General features: G+C 42.1%; 1 protein-coding gene across 2 annotated transcripts in view; it reads left to right on the forward strand.

Annotated features, from left to right (window-relative positions):
- FRAS1 (Fraser extracellular matrix complex subunit 1) overlaps positions 1-13,734 on the forward strand; it is a 533,887-nt gene that overhangs the window by 228,922 nt on the left and 291,231 nt on the right. For both annotated transcript variants that reach the window (XM_055434121.2, XM_055434122.2), the window contains 3 exons: positions 9,495-9,578; positions 11,219-11,320; positions 11,830-12,021. In XM_055434121.2, coding sequence (XP_055290096.2) covers positions 9,495-9,578; positions 11,219-11,320; positions 11,830-12,021 — 378 coding nt within the window. The remainder of the gene's footprint in view (positions 1-9,494; positions 9,579-11,218; positions 11,321-11,829; positions 12,022-13,734) is intronic.

A 13,734-nucleotide genomic window follows, 5' to 3' on the forward strand; every position in this document is an offset into this window, starting at 1 on the left:
GCAAGCATTCTGAAGTCTTGACAATAGATTGATTTTAAGCACTCTTGCATCAAGTTTATAGTTTTGCCTTGACATTCAAAAATACCCAACTGTCAGATTATTTAAACCATTTTTCTTGATTTAATATCACTATTAAAACATTGGGTGTTCTGATGATATAAAGAGGCAGTCAATCCTAAAGGAAATCAGTCCTGAATATTCTTTGGATGGACTGATGCTGAAGCTGAAACTCTAATACTTGGGCCATCTGATTCGAAGAACTGACTCACTTGAAAAGACTCTGATGCTGGGAAAGACTGAAGGCGGGAGTTGGGAATGACAAAGGATGAGATGGCTGGATGGATTCACTGACTCGATGGACATGAGTTTGAGTAAACTCTAGGAGTTGGTGATGGACAGGGAAGCCTGGCGTGCTGCAGTCTATGGGGTCACAAAGAGTTGGACGTGACTGAGCGACTGAACTGAACTGATAGAGTTAATGCCTTGGTGGGAAACGTAATCACTCTCACCATCCCCACATTTGGGGTATTTATTATGTGATAATCATTAATTTAAAATCTTTTTTATTTTCATAACAACCTTATGAAATACGATCTATTATTATCATCCCATGTTGCAGTAGACAAAACTGAAATACAAAGTTTGAATAATCTGCTCAAGATACCATTGTTAGGAAGTATCTGTGCTTCTAGGCAGCTTGACATTACAACTTCAACAGACCACACTTGACTTTGATTTTTACCTGTTACACTACATCACCTCCCTAAATGATGAGTCACATATTGTTTACATCTAATAAAAATCACAAAACAATAATTGCTAACATCATCAATCATGATTGCAAGCATTTTATATGAGTTAACTCCTTCAGTATTTAATAAAAAAAAAAAGTTCATCAGAAGAAATGTATTTCCAGGTCTTGAGCTCTAAAAAAATTTGATTTTTAAAATAAAGTGTTTTTTTTCTAATTGTAAAAGGAATCTGTGTTCATTAAGGAAAGCTTGAAAAAAGCGGAAAAGGAACTGATCATCCATTTTTCTACCATTCAAAAAGATCATAGTAGAATTTTTTTAAAATTCATTCCAGTTTTGGTAGGCAAAAGTGGATATATTTGTGTAGTTATAATCAGATTTTTAGAGTTAGTGATTATCTCTGATAAAAGGAGTAATTCCTGTGTTCAAATAAGGGGTTGTTCCCTTGGTGGGTGGTATAAATTCACACTGAAATTGCTTGCCTTCAGCTTTTGTCCAGATGCCATGTGAACAGAGGCCTCTGTTCACATTTTTGTAGGCTTGTTAAAATGATCTGTTCAGTCTGATGAGAGTTCTTCCTGTGGCTCTATTACCACATTTTTTTTTTAATACCACCATTTTCCCATTCCCAATATTGATTGATCTAAGTGAATTGAACTTCATCTTCAGATATTTTCATAAAAAGGTGAAATATTTTTATGTCTTTTGAGCCACTGATGTGTTGTAGAATTATTTCCTATTTGCCTACATTCATGAAAGATTATTTGTTGGGGTCCAAAATTTAAGATTATAATCTCCCTTCCACTGAATTCTGGAATTTAGTGCTGTGAAGGAGTCAGAGGTGGGTCTGTTTCCTCTTCTGTTTTATCAATTAGTTTACTTTGTTGAAGTTTTGCAAGATGTTTCTTTATCTTTATAATTAAGACATTTCCCCAGGGTATTTCTAAGGAAAGTGTCTTTTCACATATTTTACCTAGAATATTGTGAAGCCCTTTCAGCCTCATTCCAGGTGTGAAGTGTTTTCTTTAGTTCTGGCCTTGGTTAGTCATGTCTGTTCCAATTATGCTCAGTTCTCAGAAACACCTATGATTCTTAGACTGCTCCTCTACCATCTCCCCTCATTATTGGTCATGTTCTGCCTCATTATTTTCACTTTTGTGTCTTTGCTCTGCATTATGGGGGAAGCTTCTTGAGTTTGTGTTTCCTGCCTCCATATTGATTTTAATTTGATGATTTCTTTAATTTTCTTTTAATTCTTCCTTCTTTCTCCTATCATTGGTTCTTCTAATTTTTTTAAAATTCCAATGCTTTCTCTTTCTATATTGCTTTTTGCTTCTTTAATAAAGACTGAATTTTCTTTTGCCTTACTCAAGTTGCAAAATGGTTTTTAAATCTTTTATTTGAGATCCTGCAGTATGTAGGTTTCAGAAATCTGCCCTTTCTGTGAATCTTCAGATTATTATTACTTTTTGCTTGCTCTTTAGGATTTTCCCCCAAGTTCCTTTCTTTCTATTTTCTCAACCTTAGAGAAATCTGTTCATACGCAGTGCTTCAAAGCTGCAGAGGTGAGCAGCATGCCCTTAGCTAATTCCCTGCTTGGGTTCATTGTTGTTCAGTCGCTAGGTGATGTCTGACTCTTTGCAACCCCATGAACTGCAGTACAGCAGGCTTCCCTGTCCTTGACAATATCCCTGAGTTTGCTCAAACTCATGTCCATTGAGTCGGTGATGCCCTTTAACCATCTCATCCTCCGTCACCCTCATCTCCTCTGCCTTTAATCTTTCCCAGCATTGTGGTCTTTTCCAATGAGTCAGCTCTTCACATCAGGTGGTTAATGTATTGGAGCTTCAGCTTCAGAATCAGTCCTTGCAATGAATATTCAGCATTGATTTCCTTTAGGATTGATTGGTTTGATCTCCTCGCAGTCCAAGCGACTCTCAAGCGCCTTCTCCAGGCATCAATTCTCCAAAGCATCAATTCTTTGGCGTTCAGCCTTCTTTATGGTCTGACTCTCACATCCATACATGACTACTGGAAAAATCATTCTTTTGACTATACAGACCTTTGTTGGCCAGGTGAAGTCTCTGCTTTTTAATATGCTGTCTAGGTTTGTCACAGCTTTTCTTCCAAAGGAGCAAGTGTCTTTTAATTGTGTGGCTGCAGTCACTGTCCTCAGTGATTTTGGAGCCCAAGAAAATAAAGGTCTAAGTGCTTAGAAAGGTATGTGTTTCCTTGACCAAGGGTCTGGCCAGTTTTAACTTAGTGTTGCTCTATTGTTCTGAGATCTGATTTTTTGCTGTCTCCACTGCCCAATTTTCTTAAATTTTGAATTCATGAAACATAAAACTATAATCTCTAGTTTACAAGAGTTCTCACAATGTTTCTTGGTGACTATATGCTTTATATTTGGGGTGTCCTCATCCCCATTTTTTATCACTTCCTCTACCTCCCCCAATGCACATATTTCCCATCCATTTTGTTGTCTTCTTTTTTTTTATATATTATGGGCACTGATTAGATATAGAAGGGCATTGAGGGAGGTGAAAGGCTACAGTGGGCACTCTGATGGCTTCAAATAGTAGTGGCCACACACTGTGGGGACAAGCCATGTTATGTTTGGCACTGAGAGTCAGAGAGTTCAGAGAAAGTGATGATTCTTAGTTCTATTTGGTCAACAAAGCAAAGAAAGGCCACCGAAAGTCTAATGGTCAGTGAGATCCCTCTTGGCAATAGCAGGAGGTTGTCTCTTCTCCTTTTTGATGGTACAATTTTCATCTCATTTTTATATTTTCAGAGGTATCATAGGAGAAGATACTTTGTTACGAACTATTAGTCATAATATACTATAAAGTTTATCATAGTATTTTAATTTAAGGAATATGGTAAACCATAATTAAATACAGTTGACCCTTAAACAGCATGGTTTGAAAGTATGCAGATTTTTTTCAGTGGTAGATAGTACAGTACCCTATGATCCATAGCTGGTTGAATCCACGGATGCGGAACCACAGATATGGAGGAAACGTGGATACCTAGGACTGACTAAAAATTACATTCCGATTTTCAGTTGCATGATGGGTCAGTTCTCCTTACCTCTATTGGATCAAGGGTCAACTGTAAATCCTTAATGGTGGCCTATCCCAAATTATAATGACATTAATCATACATTTTTTTTTATACTGAACTCCTGTGATTACTGAGGGTACCATATTAGACTTAGAGTTGGCAAATTTTTCCTGTAAAGAGCCAGATAGTGAATGTTTTCAGCTTTGTGTGCCATATAGTTGGAATGACTACTCAACTCTGCCATTACAGCACAGAAACATCCACAGGTAATATGTACATGAGTGTAGGTGGCTGTGTTCTAGTCAAAGCCTATGGAAGTTGGTGGTGGGCTGGATTTGGTCATTTGTCTGTAGTGTGCTGGTCACTGTATAGTCTATAGGTTTGGAAAGACAAATCTATGATTTGGAGGTGATGGAATTCCAGCTGTGAATGTGTGTTAGTTGCACAGTCTTGTCTGACTCTTCGTGACCCCATGGACTGTAGTCCACTAGACTCCTCTGTCCATGGGATCCTCCAGGCAAGACTACTGGAGTGGGTTGTTGTTCCCTTCTCAAGAGGATCTTCATGACCCAGGAATCGAACCCCAGTGTCCTGCACTTAGGCAGATTCTGTACCATTTGAGCCACCAGGGAAGCCCTCAAAGGGATGAAAACAATTCCAGCTGAGCTACTTAAAATCCTAAAAGATGATGCTGTTAAAGTAATGTACTCTGTATGTCAGCAGATTTGGAAAACTCAGCAGTGGCCATAGGACTGGAAAAGGTCAGTTTTCATTCCAGTTCCAAAGAAGAGCAATGCTAAAGAATGTTCAAACCACCATACGATTGCACTCATTTCACATACTAGCAAGGTAATACTAAAAATCCTTCAAGCTAGACTTCGGAAGTATATGAACCGAAAACATCCAGATGCACAAGCTGTATTTAGAAAAGGCAGAAGAACCGGAGATCAAATTATCAACATCTGTTGGAAGATACAGAAGGCAAGGGAATTCCAGAAAAAGCATCTATTTATCCTTCATTAACTGCGCTAAAGCCTTTTACTGTGTGGAAAGCAAACTGTGGAATACCAGACAGTATTCCACTTAAAGTGATGGGAATACCAGACCACCTTATCTGTCTCCTGAGAAACCTGTATGCAGGACAAGAAGCAACAGTTAAACCATAATTGGAACAATGGACGGGTTCCAAATTAGAAACGAGTACATCAAAGCTGTATACTGTAACCCTGCTTATTTAACTTATATGCAGAGTACGTGATGCCAAATGCCAGGCTGGACGAATCACAAGCTGGTAACAAGATTGCGAGGAGCAATATCAATAACCTCAGATATGCACATGACACCAGTATCAGCAACCTCAGATGTGATAGAAAGCTAAGAGGAACTAAAGAGCCTCTTGATGAAAGTGAAAGAGGAGAGTGCAAAAGCTGGCTTAGAACTCAACTTTCAAAAAACCAAGATCATGGCATCTGGTCCCATCACATCTTGGCAACTAGATGGGGAAAGTGTGGAGACGGTGTCAAATTTTATTTCCTTGGGCTTCAGAATCACTGTGGATGGTGACTGCAGCCATGAAATTAAAAGACACTTGCTCCTTGCAAGAAAAACTGTGACAAACACACAGCATATCACTTTGGTGACAAAGTTCCATGTAGTCAAAGCTATGGTTTTTTTCAGTAGTCATGTATGGATGTGAGTGTTGGACCATAACTAAAGGCTTAGTGCTGAAAAACTGATTTTTTTGAACTGTGGTGTTGGAGAAGACTCTTGAGAGTTCCTTAAACTACAGGGAAATCAAACTTGTTAATACTAAGGGAAATCAGTCCTGAATATTCATTGGAAGGACTGATGCTGAAGCTGAAGCTCCAATACTTTGGCCACCTCATTTGTAAAAGCTGACTCATTAGAAAAGATTCTGATGCTGGGAAAGATTGAGGGCAGGAGAAGAAGGGGTCGACAGAGGATGAGGTGGTTGGATGGCATCAGTGACTCATTGGACATGAGGTTGAGCAAAGTCCAGGAGATCATGAAGAACAAGGCAGCCTGGCGTGCTGCAGTCCATGGGATCTCAAAGAGTCAGATACCACTTAGCGACGGAACAACAACGAAGAAAAGAATGATAGAATTCAGGCATATATTATAGCAATAAAAGGGTACTGCCAAAACGTTTTTTCCATTTCTCTGACTTTGCTGACTTGCCTCTTCAGTCCTGTTCATAAAGCTTGAGTCCAAATGGGATCTAAATTCACCATCATGAAGTTCTGTTGTATCCAGGGATATTTTCTCTTTAATGTGCTTCCTTCCTATTCTTATTGGTCTCTGTTTGTGAAGAAAGATTCTATGTCTATAGAAAAAATCTTTCTATTAGAAGAAAGTCTAATAAAATATATAATTAAGCATTGCCGATAAGAATCAGAAAACTTGATTTCCCTTGTACCAACCTTTATGTAAGTAATTACTCCTCCCCTACACTTGCCAGTTGACTCTGCCACTGTCCTTGGGCTTAGTCCCTGTTGATTAAGATAGATTATCTTCTTTTTTCTTTCTTTTTTTGCTCAGTCGTGTCCGACTCTTTGCGACCCCGTGGACTGTAGCCTACCAGGCTTCTCCGTCCATGGGATTCTCCAGGCAAGAATACTGGAGTGGGTTACCATTTCCTTCTCCAGGGGATCTTCCCGACCCAGGGATTGAACCCGGGTCTCCCGCATTGGAGGCAGACGCTTTAACCTCTGAGCCACCAGGGAAGGCCATACTGAGTCAATATTTCTGTTCATGATTTGTGATCATGACATTTGTCTACTGTTTACTTAATATTGGATAAATTCATTGTTTAGTTCCATAAAGTTCCTGAAGAATGAATATGACATCAGATATAACTTTATTTTTACTTCCTTGCTGAAATTTTTTTAAACTCAAGAGCTGAGGTCAAGGAATGCTCGATGATTTCAGTCCATGTCCAATTTTCACATACTCTATGAAACATTAATTGTCATAATATTTTTATAGACTTATTCAGTAATAAAAGTAACCTAATACAGAGAAAACAGTTGTCATTTTAATTTCAGTGATTCGGGTGTTTGAAATAAATCCCTAATAGAGAGTAATGCATTAATCTAGCTGATCGTATGTTATTGGGTTAAAATAACCACAGGCATGATTGGAACTCTCCATGAAAAATTAATATTATTTGACACCCTCTACCACCCTCGCTTTCCCCAAGTACCCTGGCCTTATTTTCTTGCAGAGTGAATTCCATATAGATTATGATAGTCGAAGTGAGAAATAGATTCAAGGGATTAGATCTGATAGACAGTGCCTGATGAACTATGGATGGAGGTTCATGATATGGTACAGGAGGCAGTGATCAAGACCATCCCCATGAAAACGAAATGCAAAAAGGCAAAATGGTTGTCTGAGGAGGACTTACAAATAGCTGAGAAAAGAAGAGAAGCAAAAAACAAAGGAGAAAAGGAAAGATATACCCATTTGAATGCAGAGTTCCAAAGAATAGCAAAGAGAGATACGAAAGCCTTCCTCAGTGATCAGTGAGGAAGGTCTCATCACTTCATGGCAAATAGATGGGGAAACAATGGAAACAGTGAAAGACTTCATTTTCTTGGGCTCCAAAATCATTGCAGATGGTGACTGCAGCCATGAAATTAAAAGACACTTGCTCCTCGGAAGAAAAGCTATGACCTACCTAAGACAGCATATTAAAAAGCAGAGATGTTACTTTGCCAACAGAGGTCTGTCTAGTCAAAGCTGTGGTTTTTCCAATAGTCATGCATGGATGTGAGAGCTGGACTATAAAGAAATTTGAGTGCTGAATTGATGCTTTTGAACTGTGGTGTTGGAGAAGATGCTTGAGAGTCCCTTGGACTGCAAGGAGATCAAACCAGTCAATCCTAAAGGAAATCAGTCCTGAACATTCATTGGGAGGACTGATGTTGAAGCTGAAACTCCAATACTTTGGCCACGTGATGTGAAGAACTGACTCATTTAAAAAGACTCTGATGCTGGGAAAGATTGAAGGTGGGAGGAGAAGGGGATGACAGAGGATAAGCTAAGTTGGTGATGGACAGGGAAGCTTGGCGTGCTGCAGTCCATGGGTCAAAAAGAGCCGTACATGGTGGAGTGACTGAACTGAACTGAATGATTATGCAATCTCATTTTCTGCTTTTTGTGAGAAGTGCAGACAACTGTTCAGGAGGTATCTTCTGTATAAATTCTACCACTTCTTTGTAATTGAAACTTGGTTTATTCTAGTCCTTCTTTTGGCTTTAATTTTTTTGCCTTCCTTTCTTCCATTTTAAAGGCTGTAGTGATGTCAAAGTGAGAAGCTGATTCTTTGGCTTCTCATTGTTGTGAAAATTCTTTTTAGGGCAGCAGAGACAAAGGGGCTGATATTCTGGGGGTGGGTGCAGTAGAGCTGAGACTGTAGGAATGTTTGTCACCCATATTTCTCTGCGCTGCCATATTCCTATTAATAGATATCTCAGGGTATGGTTGATTTTTTTCATGTTAAAGTGAATAAAGTGAAAGTATTTGTCATTCATTTGTGTCCGACTCTTTGGGACCCCCTTGATTACAGCTCACCAGGCTCCTCTGTCCATGAAATTCTCCAGGCAAGAGGACTGGTGAGGATAGCCATTCCCTTCTCCAGGGAATCTTCCCGACCCACAGATTAAACCTGGGTCTCCTGCATTGCAGGCAGATTCTTTACCATCTGAGCCACCGAGATACTTAAGGGCATGATTGATTTTTTTCTTGTTAAGGACCTTCCTAATGCATATAGTTGAATGTGTGGATTCACGTAAAGATCCGGAAGAATAGTGAGATAGTTTATCAAGGGAGGGATCCCTTCACTTTGAGATTAGTGCTAACTCAGCAGGAGTGTAAATGTTCTGAAGTGTTGAAATGGCTAATATTCTGAAGTCCTCTCTGCCAACCGTATACCATTACCAGTGACCTTGGGCAAGGTGTCTCTGTGACCTTGGGCAAGTTCCACAACCTTTCCGGTTTTCACTTTGCTTGTTTTAAAAGGGAAATAAGAGTTCCTACTTCACAGGTTCATATAAAATACCTAGAACAGTACCTGGCAAACAAAATCTACTCTTCTTTTTATTATTATTATTATTTAAAGTTGGGATATAGTTGCTTTACAGTGTTGTGTTGGTTTCTGCTGCTCAGTAAAGTGAATGAGCTAAATATATATGTATATATATGTATATGTATATATGTATATTCCCTCTCTCTTGGACCCCCCCCACCTACACATCCCACCCATCTAGATCACTACTGGGCATAAACCCTGAGAAACCATAATTCAAAAGACACACACACCTCAGTATTCACTGCAGCACTGTTTACAATAGCCAGGACTTGGAAGCAACCTAGATGTCCAAGGAAGTACTATTCTTATTGCTATTAGCTGTGCTTTTATTTGTTCTTAGAAGTAGCTGGGAGTTGAGGAATGTGCAAACTTCTCAAGTTACACTGCCCTGAGAAGTGCTAATTCTTATCAAAGCACCAGGTAACTAATAAATACTAAAGGAGAGGAAATTGCTATTTCTGGCTTCTTTGAGGCACATGTTTGAGTTGGCTGTGAGTGAAGTTTTCCTACTGTTGTGGATTTTATTAATATTGCCTTCTGATGGACTCTTCCTGGGGTGTTAGGATGAAACTGTAGTCCGCATCCCTGGAAAATGCTGTCCACAGTGCTCTTCGCGGTCCTGCACTGCTGCTGGCCAAGTGTACGAGGTAAGCTCTGATGTGCCCCTCATAGGTGTTGTGACACTTGTTCTTACACATCTGCCCACTGCCTTGCTAACCATCATTCCTCCCCCGCCCTCATCTGACTCTGTGCCAGCATTAGTAACTCAGGGCATAAACGGCTTTTTTCTTCTCTTCATGGAAAGCCTTTTTGAAAAAATTAAATCGGAGAGGATTAGAAATATAAAAGAATGTGCTGGCAAGCAGCACCTGGTTCATGAACCACGGTGAACTTTCTGTTCACACCTCTTGAAGGGAAAAAGGAGTCCCATTGGTTACTGTCACTGGACACTTAACCTGGAGACTCTGGGAATGTCTGTCTGGGTTGGACTTTATGCACTGATATTCAGACAGTGTCTCCTGACTTACAGTGAGGTTGGGAGCAAAGCGGGGTGGGAGGCGAGAGAGGGAAAGGGCAAGGAGTTTGGTGGTGGTGGAGCCTGCAAGCTTGGAGGTACTGCTGGGACAGTGTAGGTGACTACCCGGCACAAAGTAGGCACCAAATGAAAGTGGGTTCAACAAATCGAATGAATGAAGGCTCTGTCTTGGGAGTGCCCCGCTGAACCAAAAGAAGGTTACATTATTCTAAAGCAAAGAATATATCAGAAATAAGCCCAACTACTTCCCTTGTTACCAGTCATTCTGAGGAAAAGTAAATTGTGAGTTTTGACTCTCAGCAGAGAATCTGGAAGAGTATTAGGGGATGAATGACATAAATTCTAGATGGGTCCCTTGAAGTCTAGATGAAAAGAACTCATGGGGAAATGATTTTTCTATATACTAGATTTCCGCTGTTTAATACAGTAGACACATAGGTGCTAGATTATTTCCTCCTGGAAGGAAGAGCCTCTACAGTTGTTACAGTGTTTCTGGCTGCCAGCAACAGAAATGCTCCTCTAAAAGTGGCTAAGACGAAAAAACATTTATGACCTTACATAGCAAGAAGACCAGCAGTGGAGAAGTCGCAGGGTTGGTCAGGTCTGCATGATGTTATCTTTTGATCTTTGCACGCTCCCATCCTCAGCATGTTGACGTTTGCTTTCTGGCTTGTTCCCTCATGTTCCATTCATTGTGTCTTCCACAGCTTCAGGCAGCTTGTCCTCACCCGCTCGTTACTTCAGCCTGATGGAAGAAAGGGGTGGGCTTTTCTTCTTTTATGGGGTGAGGAGAGTCCTTTCCTCAACCTCTAGCACTCTTCCCCTAGGGTCCCGCTGGTGGGGGACTAAGTCTGTGGGCTGGCTGCAAGGGAAGCTAGAAAAATGAGTGTGTGGCCATGAGAACTGGGTCTCCTAGAAAAGAAGAGCTAGAGAATAACCATCAATTACCCAGCAACACTGACTTCCTGTGACGCTCAGTGTACCCAGGCCTCTGTGTACCTAGCATAAAGCAGGCAGGCACTCAAGGCATCTGCAGAATGAATCTAGTTGAATAAGAACGAATCCAAAGTTCTCTGGACATTTCTTGACTTTTTTTCTTAGAGCCTCTTGCTGTGTGAATGTTATCATTTCTCAGGATTACATTCAGTGTGACTCAACTGAAAACTAATAAAAAGTGTGTGTCTTATGTGCCTCAGGTTTATATCTGATACATGTGACATTTGATTTTCCACTTTCTCCCCCTTTCTTCAGCATGGAGAGCAATGGCGTGAAAATGCCTGCACCACGTGTACATGTGACCAGGGCGAGGTCAGGTGTCACAAACAGCCCTGCCCTCCATTAAGATGCGAAAAGGTATTTGAGAGTGTGCAGCTTGATTCTCCAACTTTTATCGAGGTCATTTTCGAAATGCATTTCTTAGTCCATTGTGTCCCTTGAGGGAAGAGAAAGTGTTATGATGCTCAGATTTTGAGATAGAGGTAGGAAGCACCTGCCTCCCAGGAAGGAGGTGGGGGTGGAGGGTAACCTGCCTCCCTCTGGGGAGGTGGGGGAAAGGAAAGTGAGTGTTACTTGCTCAGTCATGTCCGACTTTTTGCAACCTCATGAACTGTAGCCCATAAGGCTCCTCTATCCATGGGATTCTCCAGGCAAGAATACTGGAGTGGGTTGCCATTTCCTTCTCCAGGAGATCTTCCCGACTCAGGGATCAAACCCGGATCTCCTGCATTGCAGGCAGATTCATTCTTGCCCACCTGAGCCGCCAGGGAACGGTGTACAAACTTGGTGTTTTATGTCCTTTTGCTCCGATGCTTTGGCACCCTCCTGACCACTGCCCTTCCCCTCCCTTCTCTCTGCTTCCTCAGGGTCAGAGACGGGCTCGGCGTCAGGGGCAATGCTGTGAGGACTGTGTGTCTCCTGCTGGAAGCTGCTCACACAGAGGGCTCGTGCGATACCAGGATGAAATGTGGGAAGCCTCATCCTGTGAGTTCTGCATGTGTGACCATGGCCAAGTGACCTGCCAGACTGCAGAGTGTGCCAAAGTGGAGTGTGCCCGGGTAAGGAGCGAAGGCATCTCTGTTTGAACTTGAAACCCTCTCTGCAGCAGGATCGGTGGTCCCCTACCTGTTCCCTTCCGTCCCTTCCCAGCAGAGGGGACAGCCAGGTTTGAGGGCTCAATTTCAAGTTGTCTTCTAGCACGGAGATTCTGTAGTGCAAATGTTACTTTCTGTGCAGATTGGCTTGGAACAGCTAGCCTTGGAGCTGTTAGCTCCCTGTGCAGCTGGTAGATGGGAAGCCCTGAGCCAGAGACACGGACGCAGAAAGGGATGACATGGGACAGGAGCCTAACAGCCAGCGCAGCCGGGCCTCATCGTCGGGGGCTGCCCAGCTCATCTGGTTCTGAAGCAGGGTCCGCAGGTGCTCTGGGGCTCCAGCTTCTATCACAGGCCCCACTGGCAGCTTTTAGTGGCAAGACGGCACCTGGAGGCTCTTCCTGTGAATCAGGAAAGAAAATGAAATGTGTTTGTGTTTTTGTTTGAAAGAGGCATGGAGAGAGACCCCATAAATAATTAAGGCTGTTGACCTCCGCAGACTTGTGCCGTCTGCAGAATTTCTAGAATCTTTTAACAAAGTAGCCTCTGTTTGGACTGTAGATATATATGGTGGGGCAATTGCTTTTTTTTGTTTTCCCTTTGAACTCAGTTTTGACCGGCTGCAAAACAAATTGCTTTCAAAGCTGTCTGCCTCTCCCTGGCCGCTCCCATCCGCCCCGCCAGTTTCCCGCGGGGTTGTGAACTCGAGTGCATGAGCGGAGCTCGGAAGATCTGAAGCGCGGGGTGTCTGTGAAGGCATGTTTCTTTCTTGTTCTCCCCCACGTCTCAGCTCCTCTTGACACGGCTCCTGGGGAGGAACAGCCTATCAAACAGGGCTGTCAGCGACAGAGCTCTTTTTTCATGTTGCCTCCTACTTCTGTGTCTCAGAACTGAGACACATTTAGGTAAAGAGGGCCTCGCCTTTTGCAGATTTATTTCCCTCTACATGCCTTTTCATTTCTCTTCTTTATGTCAGGGGAATCAGATTGGTTGGATGAAGATGAGAAAAACCCTGGTCAGGGCCCTCTTCTGTTTCCCTCTGTCTCTCTTGGGCCAAGACTAGGCTTCCTGGCCTTGGCAGTCTGCCCAGAGGATGCTGGGTTATTTCCAAGGTTTTAATTTGTCTGATATTCCAGGGTTTATGGAAAATCTGGGAGAGGTGATCCTGATAGGGTGGGTCCCTTAACCAACTAGTTTCAGTCAGGTCTATACCAAGAGTCTCACTCACAGGAAATAATTTGACCCCCCACCCCCAGTGTTAATGCATTTGCAAGTACCTGCCAGGCTTCCATGTCTCCTGCTGTGGTAGCATAAGCCAGGTTCTGTCCTCTGTTCTTAGGGAGGTGGGGAGCAGCTGCTGAAGCCAGTGGAATGGGCCTCAGTGTTCTGCAGGTCACCCCATGGCACTGTCTCACCCCCTCCAATTCTCCACCCATGCCCATTCGTCTTCTCTTTTATGAATTGAGTTCTAATGCCTTCAGCCTATTTCTCCAGATCTTTACTCAATTAGCACATATTGTTTTAGACCCTGGATTCTACACTGAATGTACTACCAGATGGGGAATTTTAACCAAAACTAAACCGTGCAAAAAATATCACTCAGCCTTCTTTCTATGCCGTACTTCCGTAAATAGCTATGCTTAATGACCTTGTGCGAGTCACTTAAGTGTCTTCCCT

This window comes from Moschus berezovskii, chromosome 5, assembly GCF_049115385.1.
Source record: "Moschus berezovskii isolate FMDL1 chromosome 5, NW_MosBer_1.0, whole genome shotgun sequence".
NCBI classification, from domain to species: domain Eukaryota; kingdom Metazoa; phylum Chordata; class Mammalia; order Artiodactyla; family Moschidae; genus Moschus; species Moschus berezovskii.